The 21,745-nt window shown below is 41.5% G+C and overlaps 1 protein-coding gene across 1 annotated transcript; it reads left to right on the top strand.

Annotated features, from left to right (window-relative positions):
• Nucleotides 1-675: 675 nt before the first annotated feature.
• Nucleotides 676-21,359, top strand: LOC138969301 (protein cramped-like). The gene is made up of 20 exons (XM_070342059.1): nt 676-835; nt 1,222-1,562; nt 3,284-3,414; nt 3,629-3,782; nt 4,246-4,314; nt 4,682-4,730; nt 6,107-6,163; nt 6,414-6,469; nt 6,770-6,966; nt 7,765-7,915; nt 8,480-9,171; nt 9,698-9,925; nt 10,806-10,946; nt 12,715-13,009; nt 13,424-13,467; nt 13,979-14,129; nt 15,134-15,196; nt 15,868-16,022; nt 16,530-16,805; nt 17,639-21,359. Exons 1-20 carry the CDS (start codon nt 768-770, stop codon nt 17,753-17,755), a joined length of 3,435 nt encoding a protein of 1,144 aa, XP_070198160.1. The 5' UTR covers nt 676-767; the 3' UTR covers nt 17,756-21,359.
• The last annotated feature ends 386 nt before the right edge of the window (nt 21,360-21,745 follow it).

Below are 21,745 nucleotides of genomic sequence, written 5' to 3' on the forward strand. Positions count from 1 at the left end.
TATTATAAAAGACCGTTGTTAGCTTTTTGATGAATTTTCACATTGCTAGCTGTCATTCAGACATTCTCTCCGGAGGCTATTTGATGTAGACACTCGGTAAAAAAAATCAATTCTTGAGTATTTCATCAATATAACGAGTTATTTTATGCATATCTACTAAACATAGGTTCAAGAATGTTGACAATACACACATACCCACCTTTGCCGATTATACAATGCCATTCGCGTTTAGTTACACAAGAATAAGTGACTCTCATATACTGACTTTAGCAACAGTAGGTTGTTGAGTTTGTTTTTGTTTTTTTAAGTCACACAGCTTTGGAACTTGCAATTGTTAGTAAATGTGCATGTTTTTAACTGACAGTGTACTTTTGTACCAATATTATAAACACCTTGTACCAGAATGAAAAATGACATGTTTCAGGATGGGATGATAGCTAAACGTTTGGCTGGGAACTATTTCATGAATGGCATGATAACACAAAAGAAAAGAAATTAATATAATAATAAGTCATTTCAAAAGCAAATGACACATCCTTAATATTCAAAACTTATAGTTGTTGGGTTTTTTCCTCACGTGAATGGGAAAAAAAGTTTTTCTTTGAAACAAAAAAAATTACACAAATCAACGCGTGTAATGTTGTACATTGGCGGTGCTTCTTTACTCACTGATATCGCAGCCCAACAAGGATCTTTGCTCATGTTGTGGCAAGTTTCAACCGATTTTGCTCATCTCACGCTCAGCCTAACGAAAGAAAAGTGTACGCATGCCGCAGCATAAACGAAGGAAGTTATCTCTAGAGGAACAAGATGGAAAAGACGTCGAAAAGAACAGGTAAAATTGTCCGTTTACTCGCAGACAAATTCTGTTGAGTCCCATAACCCGCCATGTTGTTTTGTTTGTGATTGGATTTTGCGCCGATGATTCGGCTGATCGGTCGTCGCTGATACACATGTGACGGTCGAAAGCTTGGGGTTTGAATGGTTTTCTTCTTCCCTATTTAAAATATCATTGTGCTCGTGTTCCCAGTGTTGTCTAAAACGACCAGGCTAGGTATGTCGTTGTGTGTATGTGTTGTGGCAGCCATATTGAATTTGCTCCGTTTAATGAGTTTGTAGATATCTGCCGAAAAGGCTAACTTGTACGTAATATCTGTTATTTTATGTGTGTGCTGTGGTCAGTTTGGTGATTCCAACCCGTCGCTTCTCTTTGGTTTTCAGATCGGCACTGGTATCGAGCGATGGTGCAGTAGGAAAACACGCGGGCAACGATGCTGGCAGTGGCAAGGAGGGCTCGAGTTCGCAGTGTGAGAGGCGAGTGCCGAAGAGTGAAAGGAAGACAGAAACGACTGCGTTCTCGTCGGTGTCGTCGCTGCCAGCAACAGGCGACGACGGCAGAGATGGGACGATCGCATCATCTGCTGGTGATGCTACAAGCAAGGTGTCGTCGAGTGGCCGAGTGATTAAACAGACAAAGAAAGGAAGATGTTTCACCGCTGCCAGAGAGGCTGCTCAAAACAAACAGACCACTTCGACTACCCAGGGATCGGGCAGTGGTTCAGGTACCAGCGCTTACCACATAGCTTGGTGCACATGCATATAAGAAATAGCAAACACTTGTACCCCAAAACTTCATCTGATGCAACGTTGCTTAATTTCCCCAACTGTCTTTATTTTAGAGGGATATGTGATAGACCAAAACACTGTCTCCAATAGCCCCGACAGCTATACAGTTCGGGTTGGGGGTTGTATTTATGTCACCACACACCATGAATTGGTTGAGCGCCAGGTTATTCAAATTTGAAACGGCTGTGTTTGGATAATGTTTTAAGACTTAGATTTCTCTATTTTGCCCTCTCCCAGAGTCCTAACGGTGTCATAGTTTTGATTTCTGTCCTTATAATTAGTCCCTGAGTCAGTCAGTGAGAGGAGCCTGTATTTCACATACGTATGCTTTTTACAGGCATGGGAATTATCCGCCGAACGGCGGATTTCCGCCGAATTTTTGTTTTGTTCCGCCGAAAATGCAAAAGTGTCCGCCGAAAAAATAAAGGGGGGAGGCACACAAAAAAAAGCACCGGTTACTTTGGCCTTTGCGCAAAAGCCCGCGAAAACTTTCCGTACTTTGTTCACGCACTGCTACCGCCCGCCTCAGTTATTGAACTTTTATGTTTAAAAGTAAACCAGATTGCACAGATTGTGTTACAAGTTACATTTTCCTGTTTGTTTCAACAGATCAATTGTTTTTACAAATTTAAACCATATAATACATGTATATATTTTTTTTCTTCAAAAAAGCAAAAATTGGTACATTTTTGTACTAAAAACTCTGATTCTAAAAACGAATTTAATGGCAAACTTGGAGCTCAGATGACACCAGATTGCACCATCTGGGTTCTTTGGAGAAAAAAAATGTTCCGGGGGGGCATGCCCCCGGACCCCCCAAGTAAGGCTATGCGCTTCGCGCCGTCGAATTGACGCTTTGCGTCTTCAGTTATAAATTGTCCGTCTTTTTTACAATTTTCAATTCCTATGCCTGTTTTTAATGTTGCTCCCTATCGCATGGGATTTGCCTGTGTTGGCTAGTTCTGAATAATAGGGAATTCAACAAGAGTAGCCAGTATTTCACAGGCTTTTCAGTGTTTCTAGAGGTACAGATTTGAACTCACCCAAAGAGCTACAGAGTTTGAATATATTATATGTCATAACACTTACACAGAAGGTTTGCCTTAGAATTAGTGTTTGAGCGTTTTGTTATTCAAATCTTAATGCTGTGTTAGGTGGCCTTTGAAGATGGGCTATTTTTTCCAAAGGACAGTGTGTTTGTTTATGCTATGTGATGCCTTTTACCCCCGTATCGCATGGGATTTGCTTGCGTTCGCTAGATTACAGATTTGTTTTGAATTCCCTAATTCAAATTTTTTCATCTCCTTAGATGAATGCATACCCAGCAGTACCGAATAGAATAAGACAAACAGTCCAGGTTCCTGGCACAGAAAAGTAACATGGCAGGCTATTTTGAAAATTTAACCATTCATTTTAAAAGCTGAAGACTCACATTATTTACTTATTTTGTCAATTTAGCTCGTGTTTGACAGAAGAAGGGCACACCATACAGCCGGAATCCACCTGACTCAGTGACTGAGACTAACCTGGATAATGTCCGCTGACAAAGTGACATGAGTCAAATGTGTGATTTAAATCATTATTTTGAAGTTAAAGATAAATAAATGTTGGTCACTGCAATGATCTTTGGTATTGATTGTATACTTTGACTTTGCAGCCCACACTCACTCGAAGCCAACCGTTTCCAAAGCCAACACTCCAGTGCGTGGAAAGCGAGGGCGCAAGAGGCGGAACTGGGATTGCTGGAGCAAGTTTGAGCAAGATGTCTTTTTTGAGGGCTTGTTTGAGGTGAGCTGTCAGCTTTGCTTTGTTTCTGTTTGACTTTTTAGTACGCACCCACATTCTCTTGCTTGTAATGTCACCCTGATGAATGCTAGTAGTATATAGTAGCTGTATAATTAGAAAGTGAAGTGTTGACTGCTAAATGCCATGTACAATTATGTACATTTTTAATCTGTGGTTTTACTTTTTAGGTGACCTTGGTATTTTCTTCTTGTTTCAGCATGGCAAGGACTTTGATGCCATCCATACCTTGCTGGTATATCGGAGCAAGAAGCGTGGCATTGAACAGTCGCTCATCAAGACCAAGGAGCAAGTGCGTCACTTGTACTACCGCATGTGGCAGAAGATCTCCAAGCATGTTCACATGGGAGACAGTAAGAACTTTTTCTTTCAACTTGTTTGTTTGTTTTTTTTGGGGTTTTTTTTTTTTTTTGGGGGGGGGGGGGGGGGTACTTCTTTGCTGCTTATTCACTTGTGCTCTCTTCAGGTTCATGGATTGTGATAAAGTTTGCGGGTAATTGGCCTCTGTTTGAACAAGTTGTAAAAGCCATTCAATGCCTTCAAATTTATCTGTAGATTTTGAAAGGCAAGTACATCATCAGTATCTTCACCCTTTTTTCTCTCATTAACTTTAACTTTAAACCCATTAGAGGGAAATCTAAGTTGCATGTTGTCTTTGTTTTTTTCTCTCGGTACCGGTACTGAACGTAAATGTAATCTTGTTCAGTACTTGTTTTTGTTCGTGGCTTTTTTTTAAAGCGTCTACGTCGTTTTTTGAGTCTGAAATGGGTAGGAATGGATTTGTCTCACTTTTGTCATTACTTTCATTCTTCACAGGTGTGAAAAAGGAAACTCAAGAAATATATGGATTGGTAAACTACTACTCCATTCGCAAAATTTTCAATAGTAAGTTGTTTTTTGTTCACTGTTTATGCTGTACACAGTTCTACTCTAGAGTGTTTTATAGATTAGTGGAGGATTGATATTAATAAACATAAAGTACGGAAGCTTGAACCAATTTTGTTGTATTCAGATATGAAGGCATAAACCAGTCCTGTAATTGAAGTTATGGGTTATTCACACAAAAAGTTGTTGGAGACTTATCTATTTTGGAAAGAGTGGTTATGTCTTTATCATTTGTGACATAATACAACTCTAGAAGTATAAATGATTTAGATGGTATGCAGTCCAGATGTCATACATACAGTACACGTACTTTGTTTTGTTGTTTTATTCCCACTTGGTATGCACCGATGATGTTCTTGGTTTGCAGGATTAGATGAGAGGGCTGTTGAACATCTGAACGAGCTCATTCACAAAGGGTGAGTCCAGTGTTTTCTTATATTTGCAAACTTTTCTTTCGGAAATTTCTACAGGGATGAGATTTGTACTTAGTCTAAGTATGAAATAGCCAGCTAGAGGAAAGGCCCTAATTACCGGACAGGCGCCTAATAACGGACACGCGATATCTCAGAAATGGGAGGTCACAACAAAGATTTTTTTGCGCGAAACGATTCAGTGATATCCCCTTACACTTCGCATCAAAATAACATGGCGACTGAACGCACGCATTCTGCACAGTAAGTGGTTTTCTGTTTTTCACACTCTCACTGTAATTTTAGACATTTGTAAACTAAGTGCAGCAAGAAGTTACGACTTTCTAAGATGAATTGATTGGTTGAAGTAGATAGTACATGCACTCTATTAGTAAATACTATGCAATACGACGTACTCAATGAATGCATTTTTCAACAGCTGCATTGTAACTCCAACTAGTGGGGTTTTCCAAATACCGTCCACCACGTGCGCCCAAATAACGGACTATGTAATATGTGTAATAATTATGTAATAAATATGTGTGTGTGTGTGTAGTTGAACGTGCGGTTAATTCGCTTGACTAAAAATAACGCATAACCCTTCCTCGAGAAAAAGATACATATATCTTCATAAAAACTTGCTTTTTGACTGACAAAAGTTGTAAAAACCAACATAATAATTAAATGTAAAAATACATGAACGTACACGAAAAAGAAAACGGTTGCAATTGTTAATTAAAACATGGGTTCTGCAATTTTTGTTACTCTATTAAGCAGCGAATTTCGTGTCCGGATTTTGGTGACCCCCTGTCCGGATTTAGGCAGTAGGTTTCCCAAAACCGGACAATTTGCCAAATTCTTTTCAACATGAAGATAAAGGTAGGTTAGATCTACAATAATCCGTTTTCAAAATTGCGCTATGTTATATACTTTGTGAGAAAAATGGGTTTAACCTTAAGTGTCCGTTAATTGGGGCCTTTCCCCTAATTTATAAGAATTTCTCACTCTCAGAGGGTTGCACAGGAGGAGAGTACGCTTCTTCATTTCTATCCCTATCCCATCCCTGTTCGGTTCCTACAGCTTTCAATGAATCTCATTTTGGACGTCTTCTGGTTGGAAGATTTTTAGCTGCAAAATATTTCTTTTTTTTCCAACCCTGTTCCTACAACTTTCAGTAAATCTCAAATGGGTCATTTTCTGGTGGGAAGATTTGAGCTGCAAATAATTTTTATTTTCTGGTTCTCAAAAAGCTCTTTAAAGTGACGTTGCCAGATTTCATAAATCTTTATACAGATCACTAGTTCAATTTTCATTTGAAGGATATGGGTTGGAAATGTGTGATTGTGACCTTATTACATGCTAAAATTTTTTTTCTTGAACAGATTCAGCAAAGTAAGAGACCCAAACATATCTGGCAAGAAAAACAACAGGAGAAAAGTGTGAGTGTTTGTCTGTTTTGTACTATTTTGTTGCAAAATGTTGAAGTATTTTATTTTGATTTCATAAGGAAATCCTTTGTCTGCATTGTGTATTGTCAATGAAGTAAGAAGAATCTTGGAATTAATCTACCCTCACAAAATCTATAAAACATTTTTTGTGTTAGAAAAAAAGATATATATGTCAGTAGAGAATGCCACTGAATTGAAATTCCAAAATTTAACATGTTAATTTAAATATTTGTGTGTGCAGAAGAATCCTTCGGACCCCAGTTTGCAATGCGCTGAAAAAATTGAACAATATTGAAGGTGAGATGTCCGCATGTGTTTGTGACTACTTGGGCACTTTCATTTGTTTATATTCTGCTGCTTTAGATTTTACTTAACAGTGAAGAAAGTCTCGGCCAGGTCTGACATTAACTGTATGAATAGTAATTTTATTACTGATTTTTTAATACAAGCCTCATTACCTAAATCATAAATAAGAGGGTGGGTTTTTTTTCTTAGCAATGAAATATATTTAGTTTACTCCAAGTGTATCTCAACTGCTACACCAGCATTTTTATAATGACCACAGATTAGTTTGTATTCATCCTTTATGTGAACCAGAGTCGAAGGAGGAGTTTGTCACAGAGCTACCCCAGCAGGTGACAGTGGAACTGACGCCCAGGTGTTCAGCCGCCTGGCTCAAAGTTCACAACCTGTCCCAGAACCCCAGGGTTCGCTTCCAGGTGTCGGTGAACCGTAGCGTGGCCGCTCTAATGGAACACCTGCAAAAGAAGTGGATAGGACCGACTGACAGAGCTGTATCCTTTTGCAAAAGACGAATTTCGAACGCACTTGTTTCCTTCACACCCCTTGCTAGTGATTGGCCCCTCCAATGTTTGTATGAGGTTTTGCAAGAAAGGGTGTCTCTTCCACTACCCATATAACCCCGACAGTTATTTTCCGAAAATAGTCTATTCACATCTTGTCTGGGAAATCAGCTCAAAAGTCTGACAGTTTTGGACAGCTGTAAGATCACGCAGTGATCTGTGAAAATAAATCAGGCTAGTCAGATATGGGAAGCAATGTACCTTTGTACATTTTTTAAACCATCCTCTGACTAGTTCATTGAGAGTGTTAGTGTTACTACCTGGATATTAAAGAACAGGGAAGCCAGGCCAGTGTGATACCATGACCAGGTAAGAAGTGTAGCTATGAAAACATTTTATTTGCCAAAAGTTTTTTCTCTATTCTGTAAACTACATTCAGGACTGGGATTTGAATGCAAAACTAGCTTGGAGTGGGTAATAGTCTAGATCGACAGGGGAGTACGGGAGGTAGGTATTATACAGACACTTAAAGATCTGGGTCTAGCAACACAGTTGACAAGTGCTGAGCGTCCAGTCCGCATAAAACAAAACATATATTAAATCTGCATGAAGATCACAAAATGCATGATAATAATAGTAATAAGGATATTCATGTGGCGAAAAACCTAACATAGTTTTAAACGCCTTACAAAACAAAAACAAACGGAAAACCACAAATAAACCACAGTCATGAAGATGATGAACCTTTCAAATAAGCAATGCATACCTTGTCCTTAACCCTCCTCTCAGCGAGGCAGCCTTGGTGGTGATGAGACAGAGGTTGATGAGCTGGTGGTGTACCCCCACCATCAGTACATGCTGGCACCTGTCTCGCTCGCCCCGCAGAGAGCCACCAGTGTGGACCTCGTCACTTTCTCCAGCTACAAGAATAACATTCTAGGTGAGCGTGCTGTGATCTTCTTCTTGTCATTCGCCTTTACACTTGGAGCTGGAGGAGTCCAGCTCTGGAAATGAAGTCCGTGGTCTTATGTAGAGCCTCCACAGGTCAGCGTGCTGTGATTAATTAGAATGTTGTCTTGTTAGGGGAGAGGAGTGGATGTTTGTGTTGTGTGTGTGTGTATGAAACCGTTCTTAGGATTTGGAGAAATTTCAATTGTAAGGTTACTGTTTGAAAATTCTTTTAAAAAGGCTTTAACACATTTGTTAGGTTTAGCTGTGAAGTAAAACTAAAAGCATTCTGTCTTTAGCCTCTGACAGGAACTGTTTTTCACCTTCATCTTTATTTATGCATCCCTTATATTCAGGTGTTGAACAAACCTTGTTCTGCTTTTATTTCCACTGACAAAGATTTTACTGTTATTAAATCAAGAAGTAATACACTATGCCTGGTTTGTTACGCTAACCGTAGCATTTTTTCAGTCAATGTTCGCAGAACAGAATGGCTTAGATTAAGGTATTCAGCGTTGTAGTATTATTTTGAAGGTCTGCTTTTCTGTTCCTGCAGATTCTCCTCATCGTGCCAGAAATTTGGCAAAGAAAACCAGTATAGAAGAACTAAAAAACAGCGAAAATTCCTCAGAATGTGATGGACACGGAGCCTTGGAAAATTTCAGAAACATGAAGAGCAGCGTGAAAACCAGTCTCCTGCCCAAGCTCACTGAATCTGTTGCTCCAGTCTCTCTTTCTACATGTGAGGATGAAAACGCCATGTTTCCCGACGCTTCATTCTTCTCCTCCCATAGCAAAGACTCTGTGGAAACAAAAGTGGAAACTGCATCCCTGGCAGATTCTACCACCACCGGAGACGAGGCGACGATTACGTTGAGCTACTGCGAAGACGTCGACCAGAAAGCTCACGAGTCTTCACCCGAGACCTCTCCAACCTCGAAGGATAAGCACAAGGACTGCAGAGAGGTGGAGAGGGAGACGGACATGTTGAAACTGGTGGAATCTGCCACCAAAGGTTTCACAGCGGAGACGTGCAGGCTTGTGACTTTGGCGCAGCTCTCGCTGATGCTGGACAAAACGTCGCACCTCAAGCTGGAGTACGAATGGCGGCCCAAACCTGTTGCTGAGGGGACCGCAGGGGTTGGGATGGGGGCTGGTATCGTTGGGGAGGTTGAACGACTGACCAACATGCTGCGTCGCCTGTCCAACCTGGCTAACTTGGAGTACAGGGATATCATGCAGAGAGCAGTGAGTGCTGAAGATTGCATTCTTTTACTTGTTGTTGTTGTGTCTGCTGTCTTCATCCTCCTGAAAGAAATAAAGGAAAAAGACTTCACAGTTTGTAGAAGATTTAGATGAATGAATACGAATTTGCAACTGAAAGAAGAGGGGGGAACCGTAAAACAGTTCTCGTGATTTTCTTCCTCTTTCATATTGTATCTTGAAACCTGTGACTGGTGACTTTTTGCTTTGCTTCATGTTCTTCTTGAATTGTACTTGTATTGTTTTGAGCATTCAAAGCATAAAGATCTATGATTGAAATTGGTGTAGAACAAAGGGGCATGGTGTTTATTTAAACAGAATCAGCCGTTTAGATTAAGACCATCAAATCTTGAAGGTTTTGAGCACAGCATGAACAGTTATGTTGAGAATGGGAGAAGACTATGTGCCTACCTTTCGATATTTCTTAAGGGTACCATTCCAAACTTTAATGCATAATGTGTGCCTAATAACTTTGTCTAACTCAAACGACGTATTCTTTCTACTCAAACAGAAATCAGCAGCAGGGAGCAAGATGTCCCAGTGCACGTTGTGTGGACACTCTCTAGACAGGTCAGCCACGCGCAGAAGGAATTCTGCGGACGTCGCCACGGAGACGGACCCTCTGATGGTAGAGGCAGTGGGCGGAGTTAACTTGGCGCACCCAGCAAAGCTCAACAGCAACGGTACCATCGTTGGAATGGCAGCTAAATCAAACTTCATCACCACCACCAAAGATCTGGTGAGGGAGAATGAGTCTTCAACACTGATGTTTTCATTTGAATGCAAAATACTTCTTGAATAGTTTGTAGAATTGAACTCACAGAATATTGTTAATTTTTTTAATGTCCATCATTATGAATAGCTAACATCTTCTAAGATTAAAAAGGGTGTAATGCACTTGCAGCAGATATTTTTAGTTGTAACATTGGTTAAACCAAATTTTGACTAGCAATAGCAAATGAACCCCCCGCGTGTTAGGGGGAAGAATTTACCCGATGCTCCCCAGCATGTCGTAAGAGGCGACTAACGGATTCTGTTTCTCCTTTTACCCTTGTTAAGTGTTTCTTGTATAGAATATAGTCAATGTTTGTAAAGATTTTAGTCAAGCAGTATGTAAGAAATGTTAAGTCCTTTGTACTGGAAACTTGCATTCTCCCAGTAAGGTAATATATTGTACTACGTTGCAAGCCCCAGGAGCAAATTTTGGATTAGTGCTTTTGTGAACAAGAAACAATTAACAAGTGGCTCTATCCCATCTCCCCCCTTTCCCCGTCGCGATATAACCTTCGTGGTTAAAAACGACATTAAACACCAAATACAGAAAGAATAGCAAATGAGAAAGTGTGTCCCTATAATGGTGGTAATTTTACCTGTCAGTGTTAGGCAAAGGTTTGTCCTGACTAATTTCTTTTTTCTGGAATCACTTGGACAGTGCAAATCATAAAAATCATGAAATCATGTGCATGGCAACTACACATCTAAGTCTGAAGAGAGAGAGAGGGACGGAGTTAAAAAATTTTCAAGATCAAATTGTCAAAATTTACCAAATTATTTTTCTTCAAGAAATAATAGGGAAACAATGAACAGGCCTTAAGACAATCTATTGTTCTGTGTGCCAGATGCCGGACAGAGACGGCGTGTTCAGGGTACCCATGCCTGTCCCCATGGCTGTTCCTGTTCGCGGCAGCTGTCCACAGAGGATGACCACTCAACCCTCCTTCAGCCAGCTCATTCGACCCCCAGAGTCTGAGACAACAGAGGTAAACTTTCTCTGCGTTTGATAAGACAAGATAAAGTCTTCATCAGAAGGATTTCTTTGAACGAAAATTAGCACTGGTGGTGCTGACTTTGAGGGATTTGGTTGATGTTCAAGACCTTTCTTACATCAGTGGTACGAAATAACATGTACAGCACCCGAAAAATGCAATAATTATGCAAAATTGTACAATGAACGCAAACCCAGAGTTTAGTTTAGCTGTGATGTTTGTTTTTGACATCACTCTGTGTTCATGATGGTTACAACTTACATCTGAGTGAGTTTTATTTTACTTTTTTTTTTTAGGCTGTTAAACAGAGTGTTACATTCATTCACCACAGTCAGTTCAACTGCCTCAAGGCTGAAACTGAAAAGGCAGGTATAGACAAAAATATTTTGATGTGATATACGTTAATTATGAAAAAAATGTTGTTAAAAAATAACGATTCTATTTCTTAGAGCATTTTATGAGTACAATGGAGTCCGGGTACAACGAATCTCAAGGGAGATACATTTTAGTTCGTTATATCAGTAATTCGCTGTAGAGTTTTCAACCCTAAATGGCCTCAAGACAAGTTTTCCCACTCACCTTCAAATGATTGTCCCATCGATCTTTCCTTGGAGAGTACAATCTCTGCATGCTTCATAATATAATCCATAGAGAGGCATAGTTCAAATGTTCACTTTACTGTAATTTTAGAAGTAAAATTTAAAAAGTCGTGTAAAAGCATGTACGGTATTTTCCGGGTCATAAGGCGGGACTTTTTTTCCTCGAGTGTATCAAAATAGAAAAAAATCAAAGAGACCGCCTGAGTACCAGTCAAACAACTTGTGATAATGCATGTTTCAGCTGAGACATCAAAGAGACCGCCCCATAGATTAAACTGTCACTGACCCCGGTGCAGGAAGTGTTTCCTCTCTCATATGACAGGGGAACCACCTCTCATAGCTAAAACTGGGTCATTGACCCCTGGGAAGAAGGTCAGTGTCTATAAAAAACGCTCGCGCTGGACCCGAGTACTCTTCAGACATTCACACACACACACACACACACACACACTCTCTCTCTCCCTCCCTCTCTCTCTCTTTCTTTCTTTCTTACACACACACACACACCACACACACACACACGAGTACAGACTCATGCACACGCACACACACAAACCCACACACACAAACAGTAACACTAACACATGTGCACAAAATGAACACACACACACACACCGCGCGAGAGAAAAAGACTACAGGGAGGCATTGACGTCAAAGACTTTCGACCGTGACGTAATTACGTCACTATTCTTGGTTTACGGTACCATTCCGCGGCTTTGCTACGAGTATGCCATAGTCTTGGTTGGCCGAGACCTTGCACCGTTCGTTGTAGCCTTGTGACTTTTAGAGACAAAACTGCTCTGGGGGGATGAAAACGTGTTTGTTATAAGAGGGGTTCGTTATGCAAATGAGTTCAAAAGGTTCGTTGTAGCCCGAAAGTAACAAGTAAGAAATAGAAGGCTGTCTGCCGGGAAATCAATGGCAGTTCGTTAAAAGCGGGATTTCGTTATACCCAGGTTCGTTATAGCTGGACTCCGCTGTAATTGAAGATAATTGTCTTTTTTTTCTTCTTCTTTTTCATCTGTGTTCCTGAGCTTTTGACTCTCTGGGTCACCTAATGGTAAGAGTTTTGTGTGTCACACTGTTTTTACACTGCATGACGTCATTTTCAAAGATAATTAATTGTCAACTTATCTATTTTTTGAATGATTTTTAAATTGCAGCCAAACTACCTGCTCCCAAAGAAGAGAAAGACACACAGAAAACCAGTCATGAGCCAAAGAACACTTCTACCCAAGGTCCCCCCCGGCCACGTTATTCTAGTCCCAAGCAGTTTACCGCAGAACATGGTTCCCAGCTTGCAGCCTGCTACGACGCTCGCAGAATCTCAAGTGTCAGTGATGTCTCCTGGAGCTTTTGAGGATGTGCGGCCAGTAGGGGAACATTTGGATATGGATGTGGGCATTGCCATGTCAACTGCTGCAGCTACAACTTGTGCAGTCCAGGAAGTTGATGCAGGTAAAAAGCCTTGTATCTTTTAACAGCTGAGACTAGTTAGTTGTAAGTGTGTGTCACTGTGTGTGTTTTGAGAAGACAGAGTGTAAAAGAGAACGAGAGTGTGAGTAAAGTATGGAATTTGGAGCTAAAGAAAGAGACCCAAAAATCTGTTGAATTTAGGTGTAACAATGTTAGTCACTGTGATGTATAGTATTTTAAATATCATGTCGGACACTCCCCAACAAGTTTTCATTGTTTTTGGTATGGACAATCTTTAAAGTCTTTCGTGCTTGATGCGTGAAGTGTTGCATGTAATGATGTAAACTTGTGTTGCTCAGTGTGGAACTGTGGAAATTTCTTCTGTGAAATGGTGATACTGTACAGTGGACAAATATTGCGTATGTGCTGGGTGAAAACTTTTGGTTTTGTTTTCAGGAACACCTATTGTTTCTGTGGCAAACTTCCTGAGGGAGAAATCTGTAAGTATTGCAAAGCCTCTAGTTATTCAAAGGTGCTCTTGTTCAGTGTGAAATTAAAAACATGTGCGGTGGTAAATGCTTTAATGAGCTGTTGGGGAAAACCCTGAGGGTGTTATGTGTTTGTTTGGTTTGATTGATTTTATTTGATTCCATTGTCGTTGATTTTGTTGCTTGAGAACAAAGTTTCAGGTGTATTTATCATTTTATGCATGCCCAATGATGTCATCTACATAAGTCTGCTTGTGACCGAGTACTTAGTCATGCCAAGAGTCCAAATGGAATCTTTGGTTTTTGAGTCAGATGGGATGGGGACCCGCTGCCGAACTGCTGAAGACTGCGGAATTCATAGCAGCCACCGATCTGACGATATGACGGCCATAAATATCGAACGCAGAAGAAGAAGAAAAGTCAGATGGGATAAAATTGTGGACACTCCTTTATTTTAGTTTAAGATGACTGTGCTTTACCAGCATTTAAGCTAACAAATATTACAACTTTTTTCTGATTACAGTCTGACATGTTCGCGGGCAACCTACATATGCCAGTGATCGTCACGACAACGTCATCACCACAGAAATCCACACAGCAGCTGATACAAAACAGTGTTTCCCCTCCCTCCCTCTCTTCCATGCTGGACATTTCTCTGCCTGCTTCATCTAATCGTAAGTTTGACAGTTATGATGTGATCTGGTCGTTTTCTTTTTGTGGACTTTTAGTGGTACAGTGGAACCCCCCTTTTAAGACCCCCCAATTTAAGACTCCCTCCTTTTCTTCTTCTTGTCGTTTGCTGTTAGATCGTCAGTCCGGACTGCAGGGAAAAACGTGCTGTCACTCCCTCCTTTTCTTCTTCTTGTCCTTCGCTGTTAGATCGTCAGTCCGGACTGCAGGGCGAAACATGCTGTCACTCTCTCCTTTTCTTCTTCTTGTCGTTCGCTGTTAGATCGTCAGTCCGGACTGCAGGGCGAAACGTGCTGTCACTCCCTCCTTTTCTTCTTCTTGTCGTTCGCTGTTAGATCGTCAGTCCGGACTGCAGGGCGAAACGTGCTGTCACTCCCTCCTTTTTAAGACCTTGGTTTCTTAGACTTTCTGTTTGTTTGTTTGTTCGTTCATGGGCTGAAACTCCCACGGCTTTTACGTGTATGACCGTTTTTACCCCGCCATTTAGGCAGCCATACGCCGCTTTCGGAGGAAGCATGCTGGGTATTTTCGTGTTTCTATAACCCACCGAACTCTGACATGGATTACAGGATCTTTTTCGTGCGCACTTGGTCTTGTGCTTGCGTGTACACACGGGGGTGTTCGGACACCGAGGAGAGTCTGCACACAAAGTTGACTCTGAGAAATAAATCTCTCGCCGAACGTGGGGACGAACTCACGCTGACAGCGGCCAACAGGATACAAATCCAGCGCACTACCGACTGAGCTACATCCCCGCCACAGACTTTCTGTTCATAACCTCTGTAAAATTACCCCCATTTTAAGACTCCCTCCTTTTTAAGACCTGATTTTCTCAGATTTTTGGAGGTCTTAAAAGGGGGGTTCCACTGTTCAGTATTGGGAAAACATTTCCAAGTAACCCACGTTATTTTGGTTACACATTCACAATATTTCAAAATGAAATTGATATTCTACTGTCCTTGTTTTTAGTGTACAATCATGTTTTCAGACACCCCTGATGCAGGAGACAAGTTTCTGGATCTGGTAGTCAACGGCAACACTGGGTTTTCAGGTAACGTGAAAATACTTTTGTGTCAAATTAGCAGTGCATTGTTGCTTGTGTACAACAGCACCTTTAATCTGAGCTTTAGCAAGGAATTTAGCAAGTCATGAAATAGTTTATAACTGTGTAGTTTTTTATTCAGATTGAACTTTCCAGTAAAGGCACGATCATTGAGAAAAGTGTATTCAGTGGCATTCAGGGGGCCTGGTAGCTCAGTTGGTAGAGCACTGGACTCGTGAGCCTTGGGTCTAAGGTTCGAATCCAGGCCTGGGTGGACGTGTCAACTTTATGGGTAGATTCAGAGACGGTATCCATGTCCCACCCCTGTGTCACCACTGTGGCACATTAAAGACCTGGGTCACTCTGCCAGAAGTGGAGGTGGCTGAACACACCGGGGTAGTACGATTCTTCTTGCTGCTAGCTTTCCACTGGTGGGAAATGACCCCAATTTCCCAGAAATGAGATAATAAAGTAATGAAAATTAAGTTTTTAAAAAACGGTCAGTTGTGTTTGATGAGTGCACTTGCTGTTGTTGATTTAAAGCCATTCTTCACTGTATTGTTATTTCTTGACCTAAAAGTTAGTTTGATTAACTCAGCAGCAGTCGGGACAGTTATATATTAAAAAGTGAGAGATGTAACAACAGAAGTAAGCTTGCAGTCTGGTCTTTTGTTTTGCAGATTTGTTGAAGTCCCAAGTGAAAGAAGACCAGCCAGTGTCAGAGAGGGGAAGTCACTTGACATTAAATACTCCTCAACACTCCCTCAGCACTCCCCCAGGCAGCCCTCAGCGCTGCCCTCTCAAGGCTGGCGCAGAGACACAGTGGTTGAGTGAGGTAAGGTGTTGAGCTCAAGAAGTACACAGCATGCATGTACAATCATGATATACCTCAAAAGATGAACAACATCACCAAATGTTAAAGTCTACTCTCTATTTGCATTTTCAGCATTTAGCAACAGGCCTTTGATCAGGCCGTATTGTCACATACCATCCATCCGTGTATCGCTTTCCAACGACTCTTCCGTATACACATTGCAGCTTATAGTGCAGAGGCCATAAAAGCTGATAGGATGCTACCGTTTATTTTGCATTCTTCTTCTTCTTCTTATTCATATTCACCTTCTGTGTCTTGTTTACTTTCTTAATGATTTTTGTCTTAATCATTTTTTTTTCATCTTCTTTGCTGTTGTTCATGTTATTTTATCTTTGTAGTTGAATGCACGACGCTCTTTGGATCATAATGTCTCAGATTAATTGTTACTTTACTTTAGAACTAATTCATGCTGTTATCTCTTATCTAGCAAGGTTCATAACCTGCGTCACACAGTACTTTGTGTTTCAGACCCCAGACCTGCACTTCCTGAGTTCTCCCGTCAAGAAACAACCTCTCATGGACAGCGGAGTAGAGCCTGACCTTGCAGGGCCCGACCTGTCCTTGAGTCGATTTCTGGAGTCGCCGGTCAAGAAGACGGAGCCAACAATAGGGTGCAGCGTCCCCATTTCCACGCTGAGTGTGCCCACCACGTCGTCCTGTGTCATATCCAGCGCCTCCTTTATCCCCGCCCCACCATCACTCTTTGGAGAGAGCTCGCAGGATTCTTTGGCAGCCCGTCTGGATGTGAGTGATAGGATTGCCTTTTCCTGGTGCTTTCTGTGTGTGTAAGGGGAGGGGGGACTGGGGGGACTCTGTCCGTAGGTTTGTGTATGGGATGCAAATTTCAAACACTGATGAACAGATTTGTTTCTGTTGTCTCTCTAGGTATCTTCTTCTTCGTTCATGGGCTGAAACTCCCGCAGTGGGGCACTGCGGTTATGAAATTAAAGGCCCCTCCTGTTTTTGGAACCGCAGGAGCTTTCTAGTTTGCTGTTAGGTAGATTTTTGGTTCCTCTTTCCTGTCATGCTCTCTTTTTCTTCATGAATTCTTTTCTTTTTTCTGCCTTCTTGCTCATTCACCTGTATTTTTTCCAAAAATCTCTTCTCTTGCCGCTTGTCTCGCGATTCATGTATAGTTTAATCTGTTAGTGTTCTGATGTAAGTCCAGCAGTAGATAGGTTAGGCCTATTTTAACATACTGGAAACTGGTAATCTTCCAGTAGGTATTAATTTAGTTTTACTAAAGCCTGCTGGGACACAAGTAATGGGTTAGTGCATTTGTAAACAGGAATCGCTTGACAAGTGGCCCCCTTCATCCCCCCTTCCTCGTCCTGATATGGCTCTGCGTAGTCGGCTGGACGTTAAGCAACAAATAAACAAACAAATCATGGGCTGAAACTCTCAGGTTCACTCATGTTTTTGCACGAGTGGGTTTTTACGTGTATGAATGTTTTTACCCCCACCATTCAGGCAGCCTTACGCCGCTTTTTGGGGCTCTCTAGGTATATACATGTGTGTGTGTGTATGTGGAGTGCTAATCTCAAAAACTACTGAAGGGATTTTCTTTGTGTCACCAGGTGGAGACGGCACTTCAGAGCGTGATGATGGAGAGCTCCATCGACTACTCCAGCAAGTTTGAAAAGCTTGCCCAACACTTGGCAGACAACACGGACGCTTCTCAACCACACATGTGATCCTCTCAATAAAGCAGAACACCCCCCCCCCCCTCCCCCCTTTGCCTGTTCAAAACATGCTTAGCACAGTTGCTCAGACAGTGGTTGCGGTCCAAAGAAGAATGTTCCACATTGAAAACCTGATCAGCAAATGAGACAATGAGTGGTCAGTGTGTGACTGGCAGATCACTGCTGTTTGGTGAGCTATGATCAAACATGGTTCTTCTTTCAAATGGGGACAGACAGAGGAAGACGGACACCTGTCACTCTCAACCTAGTCATCACATTGTGACAAGATTCGTTCTTGGCCTGGCAGCATAATTTATGATGAACGGTTGAACACGAGGCTTTCCAAGTGCAATGTGTGACCGGGAAGCCACGAGTATGAATGTTGCCTATGTGTGACCGGGAAGCCACGAGTATGAATGTTGCCTATGTGTGACCGGGAAGCCACGAGTATGAATGTTGCCTATGTGTGACCGGGAAGCCACGAGTATGAATGTTGCCTATGTGTGACCGGGAAGCCACGAGTATGAATGTTGCCTATGCATATGCTGTCCCCAAAATGGCTGTGTATGTCGGGTTGAAGACGGGTCAACAGAGTAACACCGAAATTGACAATGTATAAAATGACAGTTTGCAAAACCTCTAAAAGCTGCATGTTGTACAATAGATGGCCATTCCGCAAGCAAGCTATGCTTTTGGGTGAGCTTTATGCCAGCACATCTTCTCAAAAACTTTGACTGGACTTGGATTGAATAATGTTTGCAATTGTCTCTAGTCTGGATGAAGAGTTACTTCAACACTTATCATGGTCAGTTTTGACGAATGGATTGTTCAGTACTACAACACTCAAACTATCTTGAATGGACGTACAAACTAAAGTGGTTCGTACGAGTATGATGAAAAGACACTTCCAGGATTAGCCGAAAGTGTGCCGACAGTGCGGGTGGCATGTCATAACAGGTACATTTTTGTCAAGATAATAGAAACAGAGACTACAAAGTACAGTGAAACCCCGCTTTTAAGACTCCCCAAATTAACACTTTCTACCCCACCTATGTTGACCAAGTTGTTTTTAGCCGAGACCAGCTGTGCTGCAGCAAGTCACTCAGAATTGTAGTAACTGTATAGAAACTGTGTATCAACACGATGGAATGCAGGTGTTAGATCGACGTTACGTGAAGCGACTGAAGTGACTGTGTGTACGGATATATTCGTACCAGGTCAGATAGAGCAATATGAGTCGGTACGGATATATCCGTACCTGGGAGGCAATGAGTTAAGACCTTGGTTTCCCAGATTTTCTGTTCAGAACCTCTGTAGATTTACCCCACTTTTAAGACCTGCTTTTCTCAGATTGTTAGCGGTCTTAAACGGGGGGTTCCACTGTACAAATATTAATTAGAGGTGTCTCTTCATTGGAGGAGTCTCACACCAGAGGTACCACTGTATACCTGCTGTGAAAGGACACCTGCAAGGTAGGGACTCTTGAGGTGTTCCAAGGATGTTCTTTACTCACCGGTACCACTGGACATGTTGTTTGCTACTACGGCCACTGTTCATGAGTGGTCAAGCTTCGTTATGGAGTGAATGCTGGAGCTGGTCATCGCTACCTGTGACTGTTTTCATGTGACATTCTCTATTACATTGTTCCCCGGTGTGTATGACGGTCAAATTGAAAAGTGCGTGAAGACAGTTGGATGTGTTTGTGTGATAACGGAAGGGCTTGAGAACAATCATGGAGAACTGGCTGGTTTTTGAGTGCCGGTGCAAAATGTTTGACTCTAAATGTGGGTGAACACTGGGAGGCTGAACACTCAGAGCTTGTTAGCTTGTGACTCTCGAGTGCCTGTGCATATGCCTGAACGTCTGTGATAAAAATGCAATGGCAGTGAACGTTGGAGTAAATCAGCTTCTGTCAAAGCAAGAATTGATTCTGCATGCAAATTCTGTCAGTATTGTCTGGTGGTCTACACTGAACAAGAAATACTCTCCATGAAAATAAAAAGTTGTTTGTTTTCATAAATCTCCATGGAACTTGACTCAGTATCTGTTGCTGCAGCCACGCTGCCAGTCAAACTTAGAAGTAGTGTAGTGACCACAAAACAAATTGACTCAGTATCTGTTGCTGCCGCCACGCTGCCAGTCAAACTTAGAAGTAGTGTAGTGACCACAAAACAAATTGACTCAGTATCTGTTGCTGCCAGTCAAACTTAGAAGTAGTGTAGTGACCACAAAACAAATTGACTCAGTATCTGTTGCTGCAGCCACGCTGCCAGTCAAACTTAGAAGTAGTGTAGTGACCACAAAACAAATTGACTCAGTATCTGTTGCTGCCACGCTGCCAGTCAAACTTAGAAGTAGTGTAGTGACCACAAAACAAATTGACTCAGTATCTGTTGCTGCAGCCACGCTGCCAGTCAAACTTTGAAGTAGTGTAGTGACCACAAAACAAATTGACTCAGTATCTGTTGCTGCAGCCACGCTGCCAGTCAAACTTAGAAGTAGTGTAGTGACCACAAAACAAATTGACTGAACTAGGAGCATACATACTGATGAACCCGTGACAATCTGTAGGTAGACTGGACAAGACTTTAGTTGAACTGTTTTGCCTGATGGCTGTACGTGTAGGTAGTTTTGCCGGTTACAATCCATGTACTGGCTGAAACTCCATAGAAATAGTCACTGAACTCATGCGTAGTCTGAGATGTGTATCAGCAGTTAAAGGCACATTCCTTCTCATGAAATCAGTGCGACTCACCGTCTCAGATCAGGCTTTTTACATAGAATAAGACCACTTATCCACTTGGTCATATACCCAAAATCAACACCCTCACTGCTTGCTGTGGTGAATTGGAATTGTTTTATTTTATTGATTTCTTTAAAAAAAAAAACTTTTTTACGAGAGGGTGCCTTTGAGTGCATTTATCTAGTTATATATATGCTCAATAGGAATGACAATTCTTTATTTAACAAGGGTAATAGAATACAGGTGTTTCTTGTAACCAGAGAATGAACTGTTCAACCAGTACCTGGGAGGAAGTACATCATAAACTTAGTGAATTGGCTGCCAAAAGTTACTCCATAAGTTTTTATTGTGCCTAGATAGAGGAATCAGTTTTTGTCACAAACTCCGAGGCAGCAAGGGTATAGCATTGACTCAAATGTGCAAAAATCTAACAACTAGTCAGTATTATAGCCAACATCTCAAATGCACATGCACATGCACTCTTTGCAAAGTTGCACACTTTACATGTGTTAACATGACAGTGTGACACCATGCCAAATTGTTTTTGTACCTCCCCCTGTACCAGGGTCGAGTACTACTTCAATACCTAAGCAATAAACTGAAGTTAATGCTATTTATGTGAGTTGAGTAAGTATATTAATTAAATAAATTTATCTTTGAAATGTTCGAATTAAGACTTTGGGTTATCTTCCTACCGAAGGCAATTTGAATGATAATCCCAATCTGTAGATGATAGTGAAAAGCCAACAAGAAGCAGGGTTCACCCTTTCAGTATCACTCGTTGTATGGTTGGCCATCAAGGTTGTCGAAGATCACTGACTCATGGAATGAAAGATGCCCTTTGCAATGCGCCAGAAATTGTATAATGGCCCCCCCCCCCAAAAAAAAAAAAAAATGTTGATTTAGGGTAACCGAACTGACCCTATTTTTTTCCCGCCGACCCTAAAACTTTTTGTTTCATTTCTCAAAAAGAAAAAAAACTGTTGGCACATTTTGCGAACCATACCGAGTCAAAGGGAAGTAACCCCCTTCGAATTTGACTAGATTTAGAAGGGGAAACAAAGAAAAAGCCTACCTACCGACCCTATTTATTTGTGGTCACGTTGCCCTAAACCATCATTTTTTGTTTGTGTGCCTAACATGTACATTACAGGGGAGACTGAGTAGTCAGGGTCAAGTTTTCAGTAAAGCATGATGAACCGTAGCATGTACACTGTGATATATGCTACAGTTTTGCTACGAATGTGTGCGGCTGTCTT

Source organism: Littorina saxatilis, linkage group LG6 (assembly GCF_037325665.1).
Source record: "Littorina saxatilis isolate snail1 linkage group LG6, US_GU_Lsax_2.0, whole genome shotgun sequence".
Classification (NCBI taxonomy): Eukaryota; Metazoa; Mollusca; class Gastropoda; order Littorinimorpha; family Littorinidae; genus Littorina; species Littorina saxatilis.

Bases quoted from the DNA above. Each gene is read 5' to 3' on its own strand.
- LOC138969301 (XM_070342059.1), top strand. From the start codon at position 768: ATGCCGCAGCATAAACGAAGGAAGTTATCTCTAGAGGAACAAGATGGA. The intron at 1,563-3,283 runs GTACCAGCGCTT...TTGACTTTGCAG, and splicing joins GGGATCGGGCAGTGGTTCAG to CCCACACTCACTCGAAGCCA. The intron at 13,010-13,423 runs GTAAAAAGCCTT...TTTTGTTTTCAG, and splicing joins AGTCCAGGAAGTTGATGCAG to GAACACCTATTGTTTCTGTG.